At 61.0% G+C, this 23,153-nt stretch overlaps 2 protein-coding genes across 10 annotated transcripts; both read right to left on the bottom strand.

Moving 5' to 3' along the window:
* Positions 1-139: 139 nt before the first annotated feature.
* On the bottom strand, positions 140-1,145 carry TMEM88 (transmembrane protein 88). The gene is made up of 2 exons (XM_019981163.2): positions 865-1,145; positions 140-756 (listed from the first exon to the last, which is right to left on the bottom strand). The coding sequence occupies exons 1-2, from the start codon at positions 1,072-1,074 to the stop codon at positions 487-489; spliced, it is 480 nt and encodes a 159-aa protein (XP_019836722.2). The 5' UTR covers positions 1,075-1,145; the 3' UTR covers positions 140-486.
* Positions 1,146-1,363: 218 nt separating this feature from the next.
* Positions 1,364-23,137, bottom strand: KDM6B (lysine demethylase 6B). Of its 9 annotated transcripts, none has more exons than XM_070773032.1 (24): positions 23,001-23,137; positions 16,111-16,227; positions 11,097-11,220; positions 10,699-10,841; positions 10,465-10,606; positions 10,138-10,236; positions 9,826-10,045; positions 9,625-9,717; positions 9,379-9,540; positions 9,093-9,296; positions 8,670-9,005; positions 6,377-8,568; positions 6,137-6,263; positions 5,906-6,011; positions 4,872-5,077; positions 4,684-4,748; positions 4,532-4,603; positions 4,276-4,424; positions 4,042-4,156; positions 3,749-3,936; positions 3,460-3,601; positions 3,067-3,193; positions 2,811-2,981; positions 1,364-2,700 (listed from the first exon to the last, which is right to left on the bottom strand). In XM_070773032.1, exons 5-24 carry the CDS (start codon positions 10,599-10,601, stop codon positions 2,677-2,679), a joined length of 4,935 nt encoding a protein of 1,644 aa, XP_070629133.1. In that variant the 5' UTR covers positions 10,602-10,606; positions 10,699-10,841; positions 11,097-11,220; positions 16,111-16,227; positions 23,001-23,137; the 3' UTR covers positions 1,364-2,676. The 9 variants fall into 9 exon arrangements, with proteins under 9 accessions (XP_070629133.1, XP_070629136.1, XP_070629134.1 ...); XM_070773035.1 differs by having other exon boundaries at positions 11,097-11,216; XM_070773033.1 differs by lacking the exon at positions 23,001-23,137 and adding an exon at positions 18,780-18,849.
* Positions 23,138-23,153: the final 16 nt, after the last annotated feature.

The following is a 23,153-nucleotide window of genomic DNA, read 5'->3' as shown; positions in this document are numbered from 1 at the left end:
GCTACCCCCGCCCCCCACCCGTTTGCTGTTTCCTGCTCCTGGGCACGTTTCAGGAATGATAGTCTTTGTGCCGTCCCTCTGTTCACAGGATCCCAGGACTGCGTTCAGTTCATAATTCTTTATTGATGTGTGATGGATGACTCCTTCCCCTCCAACCTCGCCACCCCTCCCCCCGCCCCCCAGTCCGTAAATACTAGGAGCAGCACCGGAAAAGGAGAGCACCAGCGCACCAGTGAGGTCTATTCACAGGGGGCTGCGGGGATGCAGGGTCCAGCCCAGATGTTCAGGATTCAGATATGGGTAGTGAGACGAAAGTGGGTTTTCAGGGTGTGGCGGATTTTCACCAGAATTGGGTCCACAGATGTTCAGTTGCTTAAGGGGATGCTGGACATGGTTTAGGCACGAGTGAGGGCAGGGTAAGCTTCAAGTCCTTGGGCCGACCGGGAGGGAGGGCAGTCCTCAGGGTTGTTCTTGACTCGAGGGTCCTCAGACCCAGACCTTTCCTGAGGTTGGAGCAACCTGGGGCCCTGGTGAGGACCGGGCTGGCCGCGGCTGCGGGTTGCGCCGGCGCCGGTAGAGGGCTCGGCTGTAAGGCACGAGGCAATCGGCCAGGCGGAGGCGCAGGCAGAGGCGGCGGTAGCTGGCCAGGGCAAGCACGAGCAGCGGCACGAGGAGCAGGAATCCGGTGACCAGCAGGGCTGTGAAGCCCGGGTCCCGCAGGTGCGCGGTGCAAGGGGGTGCCTGGGAGCGAAGGAACTGTAGGAGAAGCAGCGTGAGGCCCAAGCCAAACAGCCCGGGCCCGGCGACGTTGCGGCCCACAGACCCCGCCGCCACCCTTCCCCGACAACGCGGGCTCATGCTTACCTGGGAGTGGCAGAGAAAGCCAAAGCCTAGCATGGTGACAGCGGGCAGCAGGATGGTCCCCAGCACCAGCGCCAGCAGGAGAAGGTTGAAGGCGGCCACCAGGAGATTCTGGGCCGTGACCAGCACAGCACAGGCCCAGCAGTCCAGGGGGTCCCGGGGCTCTGGGCCGCCGCCGGGAACCGGTCGCTGAGCCCCGGGGACATCCGCCATGGCCCGCCTGGCTCCCTCGCGCCTGGGCCGCGGCCCTTATAGCCCTCTTTCCTGCCCCTCCCCCGGCCCAGCCTCTCCCCACCCCACCCCCCCTTATCCTGGAATGCGACTCCAGGATTAGGCACCCCCCCCATACCAAGGAGAGACCGGAGCTCTGGACATTCCACAGGCGCCTCCGGGGAGGGGCTCCCCTAGCCGGGGTCTGCGCAGTCCCTCCCCATCAATCAAGGTCTCACTGCCCTCCTCCCAGGGCTCTCCTTGCTACCACTAGCACGTTACCGAAACAGGATTTTTTTTTTTCTGATTTTATTTTTAATATTAATATTCTCACACAAAAATCACCGAAAATAAGGGTAGGGTTGGGAAGACCCCTCTGCCCCTGGGGCAGAAAGACAGTGCAGTGCGAGGGGGCGGGACTGTAAATCCCCCACCCCTCCGCAGCCCCAGCGTGGAGGAGAAAACAAAAAACAACCGACAAAACGAAAATAAAGCCCCAGAGAAACTCATCCCGGGGTGTCCCTGCCCCAGTGAGGCCCTGGCCTGGGCTGTTTCACGCTTAAAAAGAAAAGAGGGGAAGGTGGGGTGGTGAGGGGAAGGTCCGTGTTTTTAAAATTGGCCGGGGCTGGGAAGGACGGGGTTCCTTTTCCTCATAGTTCTTTCTTTAAAACTTTAAATTTTTTTTTTTTTTTTTTTTTTTTTTACAAAATACCATTTCAGTTCCCACTTCTTCCCCTACAGTACAGGAGTCGCTCACCCTCAGGCGTGGTTAGGGTCGGGTCGGGAGTGGGGGACTGGTCCGAGAAAGTGCAGGACGTAGGGGGAGGGGAGCGGGTTTGAGCACCATGAGAACCCGGCTGGAGCCGCGGGCGGGCGGGCGGACAGGCGGAGACGGTCGGGCCGGGCCCGGACACACACTAGGGCGCAGGGAGAGACCGGCAGCGGGCGGTCCCTGGAGGGGCTGGCGGGATGGCTTGGGGTGCGGGAGGTTGGGTTTTCCCAAAAATGAATAAATAGAGGTGAGTGGGACTGTTATAAATTAAAAACCAAAAAACAAACAAAAAAAAACCCATAAAATACAAATCATAACCAAGTGAATAAACAAGAGACATGTACAGGGGTCACAGCTAGCATTGGAAGTAAAAAAGGAGGTTCTGGGGGAGGGGTAAAGCCCATAAAAAGAATCTCATTAAAAACCTCGGCTGCCGTAACGTCTATGTACATACGCGAGCCGCGTGCGTCTGCGCCGGGCGGGCGGGCGGGCGGCTGGCAGGCGTGAGGGAACCCGTATGTGACCCCCGCCGCAGCCGGAGCCTGGTCCTTGTGTCTGTTGCTAGAAAGGCCAAAGTCGGTGAGGGGAGGCGCTGGTGGGCGAGGGGCTGCCAGCCCCCTCCCCCGTCTCCCATTTTTTTTCCTTTTTTTCCTCATATTTGTTTAAAAAAAATTATTTTTTCTTAATAAATTAAGTGAGGGGAGCTGCCAATGGGGTGGAAGGGCTGGGCCCGACCCCCTTCCCGGCCAGAGGCGGGACCTAGGTCCAGCCCAGGCGTGTGCTGGTGGCCCCGCGGCGCCCTGCGGGCGGGCGGGCGGGCGGGGCGTCCGGCCTCATCGCGACGTGCTGGCGGGGGCCTGCGGGAGAGAGCGGGCGGGGCTCAGAGGCGCGGTCGCCCACCCCCGGCCCGCCCCGGCGCCCCCCCGCAGTCCCCGCCTGCCCGACCCCCGCCGCGCCGGGCCCTCACCAGCGTGAAGGCGTCATAGGCCTGCGCCAGCTCTTCGGTGCGGTATTGCTCCAACACCACCACGCCCTGCAGGCCCGCGCTGCGGCGCCGCGCGCACGCCTCGCAGTGCACCAGGTACGTGTTGCGGCTGCCGTTCTCGCTCGTCACGAACAGGATGTTGAACACCTCCACCTGCGGCGGGGAGGGGGCGGCGGTCACAGGGAGGCAGGCCCGAGGACAGCGCCGGCCCTCAGGGAAGCGGGGACGGGGCACTCACGTCGCACTCGTTGCAGTAGTAGGCGGGCTCATCCTTGACCCGGCCCTGGTAGGCAATTTTCTTCCCGGCCCGCACCAGGCTCTCCCGCTGCACCTGGCAGTGCTTCATGGACTGCAGGAGGCAGAACCTGCGGGCGGGGCGAGGGGATGGTGGGGCGGGCCGGGCCTCCCCGGTCACCGCCCGACACATCCCTGTCACAGGAGAAATTTCATGTACTCAGACTGCGAGAGAACAAAGCTTCTGGGGCAGGGACCTCGTCAGCCGACCCAGCACAGCAGCCCCGCAGGACTGACCCGGCGGAGAGGTGGCTGGAGGAAGGGGTGGAACCAGGAATTGTTCTGCGGGCCAGGTCGGATGAGGATGGGCTCCCTCCCAAACAGGGCCCTCCCTCACTTGATCATCTTGAACAAGTCGGGGTCGCTGATTTTGACCGTGCGAGCCACGTTCCAGGACACGTGAATCATGGGCACAATGGATTTGACATTCTTCACCTCATTCCACTCATATCGTTCCAGGGCCAGCTGGTACTGATAGGCTGCAGGCCAGAAAGGGTCACGACAGGTGACCACTTGGGCCACAGCCTGGCGCCCTCCAAGCCCACCCCTCTACAGGGCTCACTCCCCAGGGACCCAGCCCCTCACCACTGAGTGGTTCACCCCACCACCTGGCCCCACTCTCTCACCGGTGAGGGGCCCCACGTTCCAGGCGATGTTGTTACACCAGCCGGTGGCCTGCACCCAGTGCACGGTGCCCGCATTAATCCACACCAGGTCTCCGGGGCGCTGCACGAAGCGGTACACAGGGATGTTGGAAGCATAGAGGTCATCCAGGATTGGCCACCAGGAACCCGTCAGGTAGTCCACGCCGTGCCTGGAGGAGAGCCACAGGGTCAGATGGAAATCTGGGGATCCAAGGACGGGACGTGCGGGCTTATCTAGTTGGGGAGGGGGAAGAAGGGCGGAAGGCGGCGCGCACCGGTCGCAGAAGGCGCTGATGGTCTCCCAGTAGTGCTCGTGCACCGCGAACCACTCGCAGTCTCCTGGGCCAATGTTGATGTTGACCGAGCAGAAGTTGTTGTTCTCTTGATGGCCTGCAGGAGGAGACAGAGAACTGCACGGTCAGTGGGAGCCGACCTGCTTTGCGCGATGAGCCCTTGGGCGCTCATTGGTTGACAGAGGAGCACCAGCGGCAGCATTGCTAGGAGCGCACCTGGCGTTCGGCTGCCGGGCACCTTCATGTACAGCTGCACCGTGTTCATGCCCAGGATGGTGTGGCCCACGTGGCTCAGCATGTTCCCCGTGGAGGTGACACGCATGAAGGCGGGCAGCTTCAGTAGCTCCTGCAGCTGGGGCTTCCACCTGCGGGGGCGGGGGGTGGGGGGTGGGGCAGCCAGGTGAGCGACTACCTGGGCTTTGCTGACCCGTTGGCATTCCTGCCCCAGCTGCCTGGCCTCAGCCCCACTGACCGCTTAGCATCAGACAGGTCGATGTTGGTGCCAAACTTGATGATGTGATGGTTCTTCGGGTCTGGTGCACTGCTGCAGGAGTGAAGCGCAAAGGTTGGTGGGGAAGTGAGAGAAAGGAAGGAGTCATGAACAGCAGGGGCAAAGCGTCCTACCTAGGAGGGGTTCCTGTGGTGCTGTCCGGCTCCTCTGACTCCTCGTCCTCACTCTCCTTCTCCTCCTGCTCAGCCACAGGGGTAGACGGGCCTGGGTCAGCCACCTTCCTGGGGTCTGCCCACCACAACCAGGGCTCCAAGTTCCCTGACCCCACACCCCTGCCTCTGCCTGCGTGGGCAGCTCTCACCTGCAGGGATTCCTGGAAGGATGAGGCCTGGTACTGCGCGTACTTGGCGATGGTGGTATGGGAACGGGAGCTCTCGCAGGGCCAGATCTGTCGTGTGCCCGTCAGATCCCAGTTCTCATCCGAGGGCTGCTGCACCTGGGTGCGCACCTCCACTGTGTGCTCCCCACTCGCCTCCACCAGAGTCTTGGTGGAGAAGAGGCCCAAGTCTGCAAGGGAGGGCCGAGCAGGGAGTGAGGCCCCAACTGTCCCTCTTTGCTCCTCACACCTCTGACGAGATGGACACAGGCTTCTCAGAGCTCGACCCAGCAAGCACAGGTGAAAACCCCAGCCCCTCATGAAGCTGGGAGGCCCTCCCTGACCTGGCCTTTACCTGGATGAGAGCCAACCCCCTTTCTCCCGCTGCTGCTCGAGTCCCAGCCCCTCCCCCAGAGTCCTCATGTATACATGAGGCTGCACGTGCAGAACACTTGACACACTATATACTCAATGAAGAAGAGTTTCTTTACATTATCACAGGATCCAATGAAAGGTTTCTTTCTGTCAAGTAAAAGCCTAGAATGCGCTTCAAGTAAAAGTGAAGGAAGGGGAGGATATGGGGTAACAGAGAGCTACAAGTATAGAAGAAACAAAACTGATTTTATAATTCTGTATGGTTTCTTTAGTTTTGTATCTGTTTGAAATTGTGCACAATAAAAAGTTGAAAAAGAAGAAAGCCCTAAACCATGAGGCTTCTCAAGTTTTTCACCATCTATATTCTTCACATTCTTCATCACCAAGAAAACGAGAAATGACTCTTAACCAGATCCTGAGATACACTCCCTTTCCACTTGCCTACTAACTGGGTTCAAACAGATGGAAGGGAAGCCTGAGGTCAGCTAACCCCCCACTCAGAGCACTTGTCCAATATGGCTTACACATGACTAAGGAGAGCTCACTATAGCCGTGGTCCGGTCTTCCAGAGGACGGACTCTCAGAGGTCCCCCAAGTCCCAGATCCTTGCAGCCCTCCCCACACCTTTCTGCCCACACACTCACTGAGCCGCAGGGAGCCTGCCAGGCCCCGGATCACGGTGATGGGATTTCGAGGGTCTGTACAGAACTGTAACAGCACCGGCGAGAAGGCATCCCGTTTGCTTTCCAGCTGAGGGACAATCAAGGAGACGGATCTGGGGTCAGAGCCCTATCCTAGGCTCAGGGCCCAACAGCCCCAACCCTGTCCTAAAACCCACAGGCGGGGGCGGTTCTGAGCATACAGGGCACACATACATAGATGCTAGGTGTGGGTGGGTTGAGTTTTTCCCGGGGCAGCTTTTCCTCAGTGTTGATCTTCGGTTTCACAGACTGGGCAGGGGACAGGTAGGACTCTCGAAACTTCCCTTTCACCTTGGCGTTCCTGCAGAAGGACAGCGAAATTATTAAAACAGAAATATCAGTAGGCTGGGTAAGGGGCCATCCTGCTGGGCCAGGCCAGGCCAACAGCCTCCCAGGTGACAGCCCCCAACTCACTTGCTGGCACGCACAACGTCAGCAGCACAGTGGCTGATGGTAAGGTCTGCCATCCGCAGCCGCCGCTCTTCCACCTCGGAGGCGATGAAGGTCTCCTTGTCACCGCTCTCTACCTTGATGAGCCGGATCTTCAGCTCCTTGGGGGGCCCTTCGCTGAGTGAGCGCAGCTTCAGCATGTCAGCCCGGCTGACCCCTGGTGGCCCTGAAGCTTCCTCTCGAGCTTTCTTCCCAGGGGCAGGGGCTGCTGGGGGTGTGGGCTGGGCAGAGGGGGCAGGAGCAGGTGGAGGGCCTGGAGCTGTGGGTGGCTTGGCCTTGGAGGCCCCACCAAGATCTGGCCGGGCTTTCTCACGACCCTGGATCTCCTCGCTCTGCAAGTCCAGGTTCCCCAGCACCCTGCGGCTCTTTTCTTTGGGGGCCTTGGCCTTGGTCTTGGCCCTGCCCTCACGGGGCCGCCGCCCCACACTGTCCTTGCAGGCCCGCCTGTGCCGCCGGTGCTCTTTCTGGTGCTCCTTCTGCCGCCGCTTGCTGCCCCCGGGTCCTGCCGCAGCTGCCACCCCAACGCTCTCCTCCTTGGCCGGAGCTGGAGGCAGCAATCGCTCAGCTCCACTGTCCGCTGCATCTGCTGTGTCCACCAGGTCTGCCGGGTCCGTGGCACTCCGGCCTACCCGCTCCACAAGGGTCTCACAAGCCCGACTGATCTCTTCTAGCACCTCAGACTCAGAGCGAGCAGGGGGCAGAGGCAGGGGTGGGGGCGGCGGGGCGGGGGCCATGGGGCCTGGGGCTGGCTCTTCGCTGGCCCTGCGCTCCCGGGCCCAGGGCCCGCCTGAGGTAGAGAACTGAGATGACGAGGAAGCGGAGGGCTGTGGGGAGCCCTGGGCGCTCGGGGCCACTGAGGTGGGTGGCGGGGCGGTAGCACCTGATGAGGGACCAGGGGAATACTGAGTGGTGGGCAAGGACCCAGGCCGGGTGGGAACAGCAGCTCCAGTCCCTCGGTAACAGTACTTTTGTCCCTCCAGCACGGAGGCCAAGGACTTGAGCAGGCTGGCCGGGCTGGCTGGTGGGGGGAGCGGGGGTGGCGGTGGCTGTGGCTGGGGTGGTGGGGGGAACTTGGCTAGAGGCGGCGGTGGTGGCAGGGCTGGTGGCTTCTTCTCCTCTTCCTGGGTGGCTGTGGTGGTGGTGGTGGTGGTGGTGGCGGTGGCGGCGGCGGCAGCAGTGGTGGCTGGGGCTGTGTCTGTGGGGAACGGAGGCTGCAGAGATGCAAAGGGCTCCTTCAGAGGAGGCGGGGGGACGGGGACCGCGCCTGCCTCCTGTTGTTGCTGCTCCTCCTCCTTGCGAATGGATTCATCCAGCATCTTCATGATATTAGCCAGCCCATCAGGTAGGATCTTGAATTCAGCTGGCTCCTCAAACTGATCCTCCAGAGGGGTAGGAGGGAAATCAAAAAGTCGAGGGCCTCGGGCAGGCAGCTCCCCGACCCTGGGCGGCACAGGCTGGGGGGTTTTATTCAGGGGGCCTGGGGATGGCCCCGGCCCCACCTCGGGGGTCTTTGGGAAGGAGACCCTGGGCCGAGGGCTCTCCGGGCGCCTGAAGCTTCCTGAGGTATTTTGGTGGCAAGAGGAGGGAGGGGCTGAAGGCAGGGCAAGAGTCAGGGGTGCAAGGGGTGGGTCCTGGGGGCTCAGTGTGGGGCTGGGGGGCCGGGGAAGGGAGTCCATACTTCTGGCCAGATAAGGAGGTGGGGGGAAGGACACAGGCCCAGTAGGGCTGCTGCTGTGGCTGCCATTGTTGCTGCTGCTGCTGCTGGTGGTTGGGGGAGTGGGAGGGGTGTGCGAATCCTGAGTGCCCACAGAAAAGCGGGGGGCCGGAGGCCCCAAGAAGCCCTCGCGGTGGGGAAGTGGAGGGGGGGGAGGGCGGGGGCGTCCCTCAGCCCCGAAGAAGAGCTCCTCTAAGATCTCTCCATCTTCACGAGCTGCCCGGCAGGCTGGGCCCTTCAGCCAGGCAGGAGGGGGTGGGGGGCGTATGAGGCGGGGACAAGAGGGTGGAGGAGGTGAGGTGGGGCCAGGTGGCAGAGACAGGTGGGGAGTGGCAGCAGGAGCCGCCAGGAAGGGTTTCCGACTACTGTGTGCCGAGGGCCCCAGGCGGCCTTGGTGAGAGGAGACCTCCAGCGCGGGTGTCTGGTAATGGTCAGCGCCGGGCTGCAAAAGGAGCAGGACCGTGGTCAGAGTGCTGCTCCAGGCACAACACCCCGGCCTCCCCCCCACCCCCCCCCCCGCCCCCACCTGCGGCTGTCACTCACAATGCCTGGGCTCGGCTCCACGCCACGGGGACCAGTGTTGCTGCTGCTGCTGCTGGTGGTGCCGGGGAGGCCGGGGGGCCGGGAAGGGGCGTAAGGCACGCAGGCGGTGGTTGCTGCTGGTGAAACGCTGGAGTCCATCCGCGACCTCTGAACTCTGCTCTCTCTAAGGTCACTTCCGGGGGGACGGGTGGCAGGCGGGCAGCCATGGCTCTCTGCTCCTGGGGGGCGGGGGCCTGGGCCTGGGGGAGCAGCCGGGACCAGCCGGTGGCCAGGGGGGTGAGCAGGGTAAGCAGGAGCCGGGTATGGATATGAGTGAGGCAGCGAGTGCCGCTGCTCCTGTCAGTGAGAAATGAGGATACCGCATGAGAAATGAAGGACATGGGGACCGAGCTGAGAGGCAAGCAGCCACAGAGGGGAGCTCACCTGGCGCTCTGGGGGTGCTAAACCCTTGCGCTCGGGGCCCCAGGCATCTCCATGAAGGGTACTCCACAGCCCTGGCTTGGTCAGCTGAAATGGAGGGCTGGTGGCTAGGCCAGGCAGAGGTGGGGGAGGGGGTGGTGGTGGGGGTGGGGGGGGTGGTGGCGGCAATGGTGGTGGAGGCAGTGGCAGCCCTGGAGGAAGGCCCGTCTGGAAGAAAAGAGAGTGTGAGAGTCCCACTCCTCACCCCAGCCCTGCTTGCTCACTGCTGACCACCCAGGTGCCATCATACCTGCTCAGAGCTGCAGCCTCTCCTGCGCTTGCCACCAGGGCTGAGCCCCTCCTCCCCTGAGGGGCCTGAGAGTGCTGCGGGAGGCACAGGCTGCACCACTGGGGGTTCAGCGGCTCGTTTCACTGGGGGACCCCCCCGCTTGGCCCCGTAGTTCCGTTTGTGCTAAGGACAAAAAAGAGAGAGAGAATGGCACAGGTGCAGACCTGGCCCAGCCCTCGTCCCTAGCCCACCCAGCCCCAGCCTCACCTCAAGGTGTAGCAAGTTCCACACTTGCTCCAATGGGGGCAGGACCTTGGGTCGGTGCTGGCAGGACCCAGCATGAAAGTTCCAGAGCTGGGCCTGAGAAGGTGGGGGGAGAGTGCAGAAGACAGAGCAGAAGCAGATGGAAGATGAGAACAGTGAATCAGAACTCACAACCCCAGCTCCCTGTGTCCTGCCTCATCCCACCTGCTGGAGTCGGCCGACCCGGGGGCCCAACTCAGCCAAGCTTCCTCCGTATCGAAGGGCGCTGTGGTAGCAGCGAATAGCCTCCTCACTGTCATGCTCTGACTCGTACAGCTGCCCAAGCTGCTCCCACAGCCCTGGCTGGGCTGGCTCCCGGAGCAATGCCTGCACACAGCCATGCAGGGACTCCAGCTTCCCATGGAGGGGTCTTGGGGTGGGTGTCCTACAGAGCAGAAGGGGAGGGGAGGTGGTGAGGCTTGAGGAACAAGGCCCAGCCTTACTTCCCATCCCCAGCACCTTTCAATCCTCACTCACCCTGGAGCATAATACGGTTTGTTGGGGTGCCCAGAGCTACTGCCGTGTGAAGGGGGTAGGGGAGCAGAGAGTGGGGGCTGCCCGAGGCTGGCAGAGCACCTGGAGAGAGAAGGACTCTGTTACTCTACAGCAAGGTGGAACAGCCCTGTCTCTCTTTACCTAGGGAAGAGGAAAGCTGTGAGGAAAACAGAGAAAGCAGCTGAGGGCTACACTGAGGCCCACCAGACGGACAGCAGAAGAGAGGGATGGCACCAGATGGATGACAGAGGCTGAGGAGCAGAGATGGGAAAAGGAGTGCCTGGAGGCAGAGACTGAACAAGTTCTCACCTGCCTCCAGGCAGCCATGCGCTCCGAGGAGGGGGATGGGGCGGGCAGGAGCTCCAGGCCCCAGCACAGCTCAAGCCCCCAAGGGCAAAGGCTTCCCGTGCAGCGCGGGCCCCTGGAGGGTCCACTGCCCGATGCATCCAGCCTAAATCAAAGAGAAGAGATGATGATCCTACCGGGGACAAAGACTGAGCCGTCAGGGTACACACAGCCGACTCGGGCCCAGTCTTCCCTTACCAGGTCAGCAGTGGCCCCAGGAGCCCTGGAGATCGGGCACGGCCCCCTGCCCCAGCTCCCTGGAGCGATGGTCCCTCTCCAGCCGCTCTGACAGGAGTGCCCACTGCTCCCAGAGAGTCGCCCAGGGCTTTTCACAGCCAATTCTACAGAGAGGAGAGGAAAAGGAGTGAGGTGAGCTGGCCAGCACACAGTCGGGGCCGCCGGCTGTGGCCCCTACAGGTCTCTGATCTGCGCAGAGATGACTGTCCCCGAGGAGCGGTCCACCTGGCCTAAGGAACCCTCGGAGGCCCAGAAGAGTGGAGCACGCGGGAGGGCAAGCCGGGGTGAAGGGGTGGCTGCGCTGCCAGGTTTCCAGGCGGGAGCCCCGGGGGCCGAGCTGCAGCGCAGCGGCCGCTTACCCGGCCTCCGTGGGAGCGTCCTCTCCCGGCGTCGGCGAGCTCCGGAGACCTGACCAATCACAGGACTTCCTCTCTCCCCAGAAAGCCAATCATCACCCGTGTCTCCGCCTCAGTAACAGCCTGGCTGGGACCAATAGGCGCAAGGTTAGCCCGGCCGCTGCCGGGGGAGGAGGGGCGGCGGAGCCGGTCAGACGGGCTCTGCCCGGGGTGACCCCGACGTGACCCCGCGGCTCCCACCTAGGGTCTCCATCTCCAAGCTGACACTCGATCGGGCAAGGCAAGCGAAGCCTGAGACCCATCCGGGTGAAGGCGGCGGGTCGCACACTCGGGCCGGCATGGAGCATGGAGCTACCCGTAAGTCCCACGCGCCCACAGAGCCGCCAGTGGTCCGCGCTAGACCGCCCGAAACGCCCCCTGCCCCGCCGCCTAAGACGAAAGGCTGGCACACGGATGCATAATACCAACATAGCCGTCGCTACCCCTCCTCACTTCATCTCGCCCAGCTTCTGACCTCCCCACCCTCTAGGAACTGCTTAGGGCTGGCCACTCAGGGCAACTTCTATGGCACACAAACCCGCCCGCGCCGCGATCTGAGCGCTCCACCCCCCACCCCTGACCCCCATCCCAAAACATGGTCAAATCCCCAGCTTCATACCCAGTTCCTCCAGCTCCACTTCCCCTGGCTCTGTAGATCTTCAATACCAACCGACCCCCAAAACCAAAACCCCCCTCTAAGCCCCCAACTTCTGAGAAGTCGCGCATGCGGTCCCGAGTGGCCCCTCTCGCGTGGCTCCCGTATCCTCTATGCCCTTACCCGCCAGGGCCACGCGGTTCCCCACGGCCCACGTGGCCCCCGCCCCCCAAGGGAGGGGGGATTTCGGGGGTTGCCCGTGACGTGGCTACTTGCGCAGCGGAAGCGGCGTGTGTAAGAGTGTGGGGGGGGGGGTCCTTCGGGAGGGAGGAGGGCGGGGCCCGCCAGGCGGTGACATCACCCTTGTCCCACTCTCACCGCCCACTCCCTTAAAGAACCCAGAACCCGTTTCACTTCCTCCTTCACCCCGCCCCCCAACCCTTTCCCGTCGGTGCTGGCTAGACCCACGAAGGGAGCAGCGCTCCCATTCCTGAGCACTTTCCCTTTAGCCCCAGTTCTTCCTTCTCGGCTCTCTGAGCCCAGGATCACGGTCCCCTCGCCGCCTCCTCGCCTACCCAGCGTCCCGGCAGGTAGGAAGCCGGCTCCGCTCCAGGATCGGTCCATTCAGAGTCTAGAGTACAAAGGGCTGCGAGAGGCGAGTGTAGAGTACAAAGCGGCGGGGGCGGGGCCAGCGCTCCAGCTGGAGCTAGCGCCGGGCAGGAAGCCGGGGGAGAACGCGCGACGCGACGAGGGGCTGGGGGCGGCTGGAAAGTTCGCCTTCACCAAGAGAAGTCTGCCCTGTGGGGAAATTTCCACCCAACCCACAAGAGCAGGCAGGTTTCTGGTGAAAACAGTCCACCCTCCGCAGGGCAAGGTCATCTGTTTGCACGCAAGCGCTTGGACCCCACAAGTCCCCGGCGAGCCCTGGTAGGCGCTGGGGCTCTGCGGACCCTATCCGCGATTCACGCGGAGTTTCGATCAGAACTATCTCCTCACCAAACAGCCTGTATGTCAGTTACCAAGCCCTGGATCAAGTACAGCGCTTAACTGCGGTCAAGCATAGCCCTGGCCAGTTGCCCTGACCTAAGTCCTGGGACTCAGGGACCAGACAAGGGAAAACGGGGAACCGAGGGTCCGGACATCTGAGGAACAGACCCCCGACTGGGAAGTGGTGCCGAGGGTGCTGCCAGTTACCAGGAAATGCAACTTCCCCTTCTGCGATGATGACACTTCCCCTCTACCACTTCCCCTTTCCCACGGGGAACTGACTCAGCTTTCCCTAAAACAGCCAGTCCCGTCCTCCAGCTCCTTTCCACCTCTGTCCACAAACCCCTACGCCGGTACTCGGAATACAACAGCCCTCTCTCTCTCGAGAACAAAAACTTCCTGTACACTAAACACACACTCACTCTCGTCGACCACCTCGGGTCCTTGTCCCCACCCGGGACCCAGGCGCCTGACTTCCCATCCGCCTCCTGTACAAAGCCCTCCCTCGCGGTGTGATTCAGGCTTGATGTGGGGGAGCGTGAGTCACCCAGAAAACCTTCCCCTTATTCCCACTGACTCAGCCCCCGCCTCCCTGAACACACACAGACACACACACAGTCAGAGGCAGACACAACTCAGCCCACACACCGCTCCCCACCGGTCCCGCGGAATTTCCCCTCTCGTCTTCCCCCACGACGGCCCCTCCCCGCGCCGGGCAGCCCCGACGCTGCGCTCACACCTGTTCCCCAGCGGCCGGCAGCCGGCCCGCGCGCGGTCCACTCTCACCACTCTCGCTTTGGGGCAGGAATAGCCCGCCCCGACTCCCAGTGTCCGTACTAACTCAGGGGAGGGGACAATCACCGGCAGGCACAGACACCCACAGGCTCTTCAAACACAGATGAGAGGCAAACGCACGCAGCCAAAGCCAGGCTGGGAGGACAGTACACTTCTTGGCAGGCATTCCAGCCTCTCCCGTCGGACCCAGAGTCCTGGGAGTCAGCCGCTCCGAAAGGGTTAACTCTTCTCCAGCCGAAGCCACGCCCCTCCATCCGGGCACTCCCGGCTAAGCCCAGCTCCGCCCCCTCCATCCGGGCTCTGGACTCGGGGACTTTAACCGGCCCCCCTCCCCCTAGAGCCCCGAGAGAGACCCACTCTATCAATCACACCCACTTAACTCTCTCTGGGCGCGAGGCCGGAGGAGCAGCACACCCCGCTCCTGCCGTGCGGGATGAGGAGCCAGACGTGAGCACGCAGATTCACGTGCCGGCCAAAGACAAGACCCCGCAGATAGGGTATTACCGAGCAGGCCGTCAGCAGGCACGCGGCACGCGCGGAGGTGGAGCCGGCCCGGGAACCCTGCCGCGTCCCGCTCGCTGTCAGGCCCCGTTCTGCCTGGTGGCAGCGAGGGGTTACAGCTCGCTTCTTACCTGGGGGAGGGGGAGGCGAGGGGAGGGCCGCCGGCTGGGGCTCCGCTGTGACTCAGCCACCCCGGGCAGGCAGCCCGCTCGGGATTCCCTTCCCCAGCCTTCCCCCGCTGCTGGCCCCTCCCCGCCCCTCACCGAGAAGTGACAGTGCCGGCCCCGGCCCGCTGTGTGTCACTGCGAGCCTTGTGTCTGCCTCTGACTGGACCGCTGTGTTCACCAGTCTGTCTGACAAGGTCGGCAATGTGTGGGTCCTGGTGTCTGTCTCCGTGCGCACCTGCATATCTGCTCATCTTGTCTCCTTCAGTGCCTTGTCTGACGCGTTCCTGTCATTACGCCTGTCTACACGGTCTGTGTGTCTGCCTGGCTCCTGTCTCGGTCTTTTGTCTGGGACTGCCTCTGCATCACTTGCGTGATCACGTGTGTCTCTCTGCACATGCCCTTCTGTGTTTGCCTTCATGTTCCTGAACAGAGTCAGGGAGACACTGGAGCAGGCTGACCCTGCTGAGTCCTCGCCCCACTCCCCCGCATCCTGATCCCCCGCATCTTGCTGGATCAGTGAGCCTTCTGTTTGAGTCAAGTATTTAGAGGTTTGCCTGCCTTCATTTGTGGAGCATCCCAGGTGGTTCAGTGGTAAAGAGTCCGCCCGCCAGTGCAGGAGATGTGGGTTCGATCCCTGGGTGGGGAAGATCCCTTGGAGGAGGCAATGGCAACCCACTCCATAGGCTACAGTCCTTGGGGGTGCAAAGTGTGAGACATGACTGAGGACGCAGGCACTGCCTTCATTTATGTCCTATTCTTCAACAACTTTGCTTATCCTCACAGCTCCCTGTGCCTCCCATTGTGATGGTTAATTGCTAGCATTTAGTGAATACTTACTACGTACCAGGTACAGTGTTAAGCACTTTATAGACATTTTAAAAAACTCCTCTCTAGAACCTGACGTCGTACTACCCCATTTTACAGATGAGGAAACAGGCTCAGCAAGGTTATATAACTTGGTCAAGTCCTTGAGTAAGAGCTAGGCTTCTTTCCAGAGCCTTCTTCTTACCACTCTTCTATAATGCCTCTGTACTATTCCCTGTTGGTTTTATCCGCACAGGATGTTTCCGGGGTCAGCCTGTCCCTCAGCTTTCCCCCATGTTACCATCCCAAATGTCTCATGTCCTCTAGAGAAGATGTAGGTAGGAGGCTGTGCAGTGTTTCTCAGAAGCCATCAGTTTCTTGGCCATGAAGCTCACTCAGTTAACACATTCAACGCAATTCCGCTGAGGCACCCCAATTGTGCCAACCATCTTGCCAAACAATGAGATACATAGAAGAAAACTCTCTAAGTCCCACTCAAAACAGTATTACTGAGTAGTGGAGATGAACAACACGCACTTAAGAGAACTTAGGTCTCTACCTTAGGTATAATTTCTTCTGTAAAATGGGGGAGGGGATGGAGCAGGGCCTTGGGCAGAGAACTGGCAGGAGGAGACAGGGAAGCAAAAGAGGCAGGTTTTCAAGACAGTGGCCTCCAGTATCTCTCTAATTCAGTTTTCAATCACCCTCCATAAGCCAAGCTGTTCAACAATTCTTACCAGGGCAAAGCCCTCCTCATTCCAAAAAGAGAAGAAGAAGAAAAAAAAAAAAAAATCCCTCCAGCTATCTTATCTCTACTTTCTGCCCTGCAAACCCCAGGTTAATTCAATAAGTAACTGAGTTGAGGCGCTTGGGAAGGGGGATAGATTTTTTTGGTGGTAGTTAAGAGGCTGGTGAAGTACAGGGATGAACCATTCATAGGCAACAGAGGGGAGCACCATAAATGAGGAAGACTGAACCACTCAATCACCACATGGTGGGGGGATGCTCAGAGTTGGACTGGACCATTCTGAGGCATGGGCATGATCTAGATCATACCAATCTTTCTTGCATGGGGTGCAGAGTTGGGACTATTGCGGGGAGGTACTGCATTGCTCAGGGCAGTACTTACCAGGTGGAGTTTGGTGTGCCCTGTCTCATTGGAACCAGTGTCCCAGCAGTAGGGTGCAGCAGACCACAGTGGGTGAGGTGGGTGGTACTACGGGGCTGGCATGGTGCCTGGGGGAACCTAAAAGAAAAAAAGCCAGTTAGAGGTGGGACTTCCCAGGCTGGAGAATTTTCCTGTGCCCCCTATCCCCTTATTGAGGAGAAACCTGGCTCTGGTGGTCAGATGGGATGGGAGAATCCGAATCTGTTTCCATGGCAACCAGAAAAAGCCAATCCAAGAGCCTTCCCCTTTAAGAAGCAGCCTGGACCAGAGAGTGAGGGCACATGCCACAGCACCAGTGTTAAGTCCACAGTGGACACCCAGCCCATGACTCCTCTTCTGACTGGACCTTCCTGCTCAGAGTCCCTGGCCCCAAAGAAGTCCCAACCACTTCTGACATCTCACCCAAGTCAGCTTCAGTCCTGGCCTCAGGCTTGCAGAAACTCTTCCTTCAGCGCAGTCTCCTCCCTAACCTTATCAAGACACCAGTCAACCCCACCCTCTGGACTCTGCCCCCTTGCCTTCCCCCAGGCAGGTGCAGGCAGGTCGTGGTGAGCAGTACAGGTGGCCAGACTAGACGAACGGGCCCAGCAGGGAGGAGCCTTCCTCCTCATCAAGGACTGTGACTCTAGGCCTGGGTCTGGAAGTGGCCTCTGCTGCAAGCCTCCTTCCATCCACCCATCAAGGCCATATCCTGTTTCCCCATCACCTCCTTCCTCTCTGTGGCCCAAGAAGGCGATAGGGGCCCACTCCCTCCCCTCCTAACTCTCAGAGACAAGAAGGTAGGTGTCTAGGTCCAGGACCAAGAATCAGGTATCCATCCAGGGGTCACACCTGTCTGCCCTCACCTCAAACTCACTCCTCAGGGACCTGTTTTCTGCCCTCTTAGCCACAGTTCTTTGCCCTTAAGGACCCAGACACTTGGGCTCAGCATTTAGCCTCTCCACTCTCTGGCCTTCCAGCCCCCATTCTTCCCACTGCCCCAGAGACTCAGGCCACCAGCCCCCAGCCCCCAGCCTCCATGATGCAATGTGCTGCAAGCTGCTTCAGCTGCTGATGACACTGCCCCCAGGGAGGTGCTATTTCTGACCTATGCAAGGCCCCTCACCTGGCCAGAGTAGTGGTCAGCTGCAGGCTAGGGAGGCCAGGCAGGCAAGATCCTTCTGCTGGGGAAAGGAGCTTGAGGCTGGAACCCTCCAGGACAGGGACTCTCAGAATGTGAGACCAGAGAGTAAGTGTGTGTGTTCGTTCATGTGTGTGCAGTCTGTGGCATTTGTATATATGGTTATGTTGGGGGAGAAGGGAATGCTGGGGAGAGTCCAGCCTAGAAAATGGGGAGTGGCAGGCCTTAGGACAGACCAAGAGGAGAAGTGAGGGGCGTCCAAGGGGGTCAGCAGGGTGTGTATGGGGTGTCTGGACACTAGAGTGGGGGAGGGGCCAACAGCCATTTAAAGGGCCAGCCCCAGAGCTTTAATCCCTCACCAGTCCTGGCCCCAAGCCGGAGGCTGTAATTCATCTGTCCAACAGCTGGGGTGGGTGTGTGTGTGTGTGTGTGGTGGGGGGGTGGGGGCATGTGGACGGGAAGGGGGAGCTGGGGGAGGGGCTGGAGCTTTCTTGTGCACAGAGCCAAACAACAAAAGGGGGAGCTGAAGGGCCAGCTCCAGTGTGCCTGGCCGGCAGCTCACCTGCAGACCTGCCAGTGCCCCCCACCTGGTGGATGACAGACTCGGTAGTTTAGACTCAAGGATTCTCAGCCAAGGAGTCCCTGAACCCAAAGACCAGGGCCCTGGAGAAGGCCCAGGTTGAGTGCCCCCCAGGCAAGCTGTCACCCTCCGTGCAGGTCCCAGCCGAAGCACTGTCCCAGACCTGGCAGGCCCTGAGACGGATTCAGCCTCAAATGCCCTGCTTGCCAGCCAAGCCTCCCCAGACAAGGCCTGCCGGCTCCCCCTCCAGCTGGCCAAGGGTGGCAGCGGCCACACCAAGGCTGTCCCTTTAAATCATTACCACCCCTGATTGTGTGGACGAACAGAGGGCCCTGCCCCCCAGGCAGGCGGCTGGCCACCTCCCCCCTACAAGTCCCCAGAAATGTGAGGGCCATTTAAAGGGACAACAGACAGGCAGCCGGGTCTCTAAGCGCCCCCGCCCCCACCCCAACACACTCACAGCCCCTTTCGCCCGCAGACATACAGCCCCTTGCCCCTCCAGAGGGCCCCCCAAATTCCGGTTCTCTCCCCACCCCCTAGAGACTGCTAGAAGGAGAAAAGGGGCCAGAGTTGGGGGGCGGGGAACTGGGAGAGCGAGAAAAAGACAGGGACTCCCTCCTTCCTCAGAGCCCCAGGGGATAGATAGGTCGGAAGGAAAGCAAAGCCTGGAGAAGCGGCCAGACAGAGCCCCGAAAGGTGCCACGGGCAGACCTGGGGTGCGCAAGCTGTCGGTCGAGGGGAAGGGAGTCAGGCTGCACGAGACAGCCGCGCGGCCAGCGGGCGACTACCCCAAGTGGGGAGATGGAACACCGAGGGCCACGGGGAAAGAGGCAAGCCCAGGGGAAACGGGGAGACGGAACCGGGGAAAGGGGTCACAGGGAGGGTGTGGAGGAAAACCCGAGAGGGGAGGGCGAGCCAGGCCGGGGTTACCTGCTGGGTGTCTGTCCCCCGGCGGTGCCCCCGGAGTCCGGGTAGGGAGGGGGGGAGCAGCAGGGGGGGGAGTGGGGGCTGGGGGGGCGGGGGAGACGGTCCCTCCTCTGCCTCCTGGGCCTGCCCCGGCGCTTGCAGCCTCGGCCTCCCTCCCTCCTCCTCCCCGTCCCTGAGTCCCGGAGTCAAACAAAGAACTGTAGCAGGCTCTCCCCAACCCCCTCCCTCCTCCTCCTCCTCCTCCTCCTCCTCCTCCACCTCCTCCTCCCCTCCCTCCCTCCCCACCAGCAGGCTCCCTCCTCCTCCCTTCCGGTCGCTTCCTTTAACTACTCGCCCCCCCCCCCAGCCCCCTGCACTAGTCTCTCTGCCCACCCACCCGAACCTTTTACACACCCCTCAGCCAGCCCTGTCCCCGCAAAGGAAACTGTAGAGTCCCTTGGCAAAATTGAAAGGCTCCAGAGAACATGGGAGGGGACTGGGGTCTTGCTCAAAAATCAAGAACCACAATACAATTATTTTATTTCCACAGCCAGAGAAATAGTCTTAGCTGTTTCTTCTCCAAAAAGAGGGAAAAAAATAATCCCAGTGAAAGCAATACAAATCTGAGGAAAGCCCTCATCAAATAAAGTGCACAATGCAGGGGAAGCTAATCCCCAGCCCCCTTCCCCCTACCGACCACATTAGCACACACTCTCCACTCCCTGACCTACTCCTAAGGTCTTGGCCAGTTTGAACCAGGCCTAACAACCAGAATAATAAAAACAATAACTAACAGCATTTAAAAATAATAAGCATTTCATGACAAGCATTCAGTGTTCATTCTGTGCCAGGCACTGTGCTAAGTGCTTTGCATAAATTATCTCATTTTTTTCCCTATCAACTGCCTACAAGGTAAGTATTGATATTTAAATTTTCCAGACTAAGAACAGGAGGCTCAGAGAGGTTGTGACCTTTCCAAGTTCCTGTAGCCACTAAGTGGCAGAGCTGAGAATGGAATCCAGGTCTGATCTGACAACCCAAGCCCTAAAGGTACAGGAAAAGAGAAACCAATTTTTTCCAATACCATAAGCAACCCCAGGATTTAACTCAATAGAGAAGGGCCGCAGTAGCTATCAACTGAGTCCCCTTCCTTCAAGAGAGAGATCCACACACCTACACAGAATGAAGACCCTGACTTTTCAGTCTCATATAGTTTCTTGACCCGTCTCCTCACTGGTGGGGGTGGGGTGCCACTGATTAAGGTCAGGGCTGAGCTGGCGTCCAGATGTATACCACACAGCTCTTCTCCAGGGGGCTGGCAACCACTCCCACTTCAACTCAATATGGGGGTGGGGGCCATAAGCCTCTTGGCAATGCAGCAGGTGGGAAAGGAAAAAGACTGCTGGGAGGCTCTTTCCAGGGGGTACAGGGGACTTGGAGGGAAAGTTCTTCTGTGCCAATCTAGGGAAACGTGACCCAAGGTTCACTTAGCCCAGCAAACGGGCAAAGTCCACCCCACCACACCCGTGCCCCTCCCCCTCAAAAACTCCAGGCCAGGGTTTCCCACCTGCAGGACGCTAAGGCCAAGGGAACGGAGGAGGGGGAAAGATGGCACGGGGCTGCAGCTGGACTCGGGGCGGAGGTTGTGGTGGGGGGAGGGGGCTGGAATGGAAAGGGGTGGAGGCCTCATCGCCTGGCAACTATCCCAGGGCACGTGCACGGGTGACATCATCCCAGGCCACCTTTAACACAGACCTTTGACCCCGAGGGGCGGAGAGGAGCCGCGGGCTAAGCTTCCTGGGAAATAGCCTCAGGAATTCTGGGAACCCAAAAAAGAGAGGAAGGAAGGAACCCAGGCGTCCCGCCCTTATCTTTTGCCCCCTACGCGGCTCCAATCCCAGGGACTCGGGCCTCTCGGCTCCTCCTCTCCGCCTCCAGCCCTGACCTCCCAACCCACATTTCTGACGGAGTCCCGACACGCCTCTGAGATACTGTGCCTTCTCTCTCCTGGGCGAGATCTCGCGTGGGGGGGGGGGGGGCCGGGAGGTGGGGGACGGGGGCACCAGGTCCCGCGGGGCTCCGTCTCCCATCAGCGGGATCCCCTGTGCCCAGCCGGCCGCCAGCCGGAATCTGTCTGGGTCCCAACTCTCCTGCCCCTCCCCGCGCTGTTCCAGGGCGGAGTCTGTGGAGTTGAAATCAGGACACGGCGAGAGGAAGAGTTATATAACTGGGAGAAGCCGAGAAGGACGAGTGAGGACCGGGAGAGACAGCCCGAAAGGAGCCGAGGGAGGTGCAAAGAGCACCAGGGCGAGTGGGGAAGAAACGTTAGGGATGGGAAAGATTTCGGTGCACATCAAAGGGGAAGAATTCACGCGAAGACGGGTTGTGATGCTCCGGGAAGAGTCACCTGGGGCGTCCGGGGCTTCCCCGCAGTGCCCTTCCCTGCTGCCAACAGCAGCCGGGCCCGAGCGCGTGAAGCCTCGGGAAGGGGCGCTGATACCCGTTCGGTTCCTCTTGGGGAGGCAACTTTAGCCAGAGCCCGGGACGGCAGCGGTGGAGCAGATGGGGCCGGAAACCACAGCTCCGCCCAGCCCACCTGGGAGAGTGGGGCTCCAGCTGGGGTGGGGAACAGGTAGCTGGCTCCTCCCACGCCAGGCATTAACTGCTCTAGACCCCTAGGAAGAAGGCTAGCGGACCCAGACGTCTGGGTCCCCAGAGGCTGAGAAGCGCAGCCCGGTACTCGTTTGCGAACCGACTCTCTAGAAAGGAGAAAGGGGGGCGCGCGGTGAGCGCTGACTCGCCGCGCAAGCGCAGGGTGGGGTACTCGGGCGCGTGCGGCGGAGGGAGGGGGGTGGGCGCGAGCGTGTGGGAGTGCACGTGCGGGTCCCGGGCAGCTCCCCGCTCCCCGCCTCCACCCCTCCCCTCCCCTCTCTCTCTTCCTTTCGCTCTAAGATGCCTCCTCCACATTGGCTGCCAAGGCCCTGATGTCAGGGGCAGCCGCTGGAGCGGATTGGGCGGACGCGCGAGTTCGGGAATCTGGCCCCGGAGTCTAGCTCTCCAGTTACTCTGGCAACAGGGCAAGCAACCCCCCAGAGGGAAGGGGAACGGAGCTCATCACCGCTCCTGGGTCCCGCCTCCCTCCGGACTCACACCGAGTCCGTTTCTGTGGCAGCGCAGCTCGCTGCTCCCCGGCTTCCTCCTAGGGCTCTCTGTGTCTCGAGAACCTGGCGACCTGCCCTCGACCTTCGCCGCGGTCTCCCAGCCCCCCACCCTGCCAACTCCCATCCTAAGTCAGCCACAAGCCGCAGCCGACAGGAAGCGAATTTCTGTTGCTTAGTAACCTGCCCGCGTGCCCCCTCCCCACTATTTAACGCAGATCGGGGAGGCGGAGAATGAGCCCCGAGCCCTTCTCCCGCCCCTGCCCTTCGCCCTCTCGCCCAGTTTCCTGTGAGGGGGCCGAGATGACAGGAAGTCAAACAAGCACCTCAGACCACCTTTCTCTCTGGCCGGGCAAGGGGCTTCGGCTGTTTTCAAGGCCACATCCCCCACCCCAGAACCCTGAGTCGCGCTGTGCGCGTCTCGCTCTCGCCATCTCGCGGCTAAGTCGCGAAGGTTCAGTGGAGAAGGGCCCGAGCTAGGTGAGAGCTCGTAACCGGAGGTGGCAGAGTGGGGGCAGGACTGGGGATGGGGAGACTAGCGCGGTGAGGCCGAGTGCAGCGGGGTGAGGTGCCGCGGAAGGGATGGGGCGAAGGCTACCGCTGGGAGGCCGTCGGGGCTGCGGGTGTGAGAGTCACAGCTGAGGATACACACCTCATCCGTGGGAAGAACCAAAGGGAGGCTTAACGCGGCCCCAGGACCTGAGACACAACCCTTTCTGACCACACCCGCCCTCAAGAGTCCAACTGCAAACCCTGACCTTTAGTCCTGCCCTTCAGAGAGGGACCGCAGCGCCGCACCCCCGCCCTAGTGTCGGGAAGGGGAATCCCAGCCCAAGAAGGACAGGGAGTCCTTTCAGGCCCCCCTCAACATCCGGAACCCAAGACATCTGCCGCCCAGTTCTTCCCTCACGCCGCCCTACCCTTTTCTAAAGGACCCAGACGTCCTGCACCCAGTTTTCTTCCCAGTGCCTCTCCAGAGACCCGAACGTCCATTCTCATCTTCACCCATCCTGCGCCTCAGGCGTCCCGCCCCCCCTGCGCCGAGACGGTTTCCCTCTTTCCAGACACCCTCGCGGCTCCCCGTTACCTGATTCTGGGGTGTCCCAGGTGTTCAGGTTCCCCAAGGTCGCCCAGGGGGTCGAGCGGCCCCCCCTTCTCCCAGGCCGGGGCTGGGGGGGCCGCTCCGCCCCGTGGCGCAGTTGGATTTTCCAACACAAACACCGCCCCCCCACCCCCCTCG

The sequence above is a fragment of the Bos indicus genome, chromosome 19 (assembly GCF_029378745.1).
Source record: "Bos indicus isolate NIAB-ARS_2022 breed Sahiwal x Tharparkar chromosome 19, NIAB-ARS_B.indTharparkar_mat_pri_1.0, whole genome shotgun sequence".
NCBI classification, from domain to species: domain Eukaryota; kingdom Metazoa; phylum Chordata; class Mammalia; order Artiodactyla; family Bovidae; genus Bos; species Bos indicus.
Note: the sequence above shows the minus strand (reverse complement) of the source record. Positions and strands in the feature narration are given on the sequence as shown.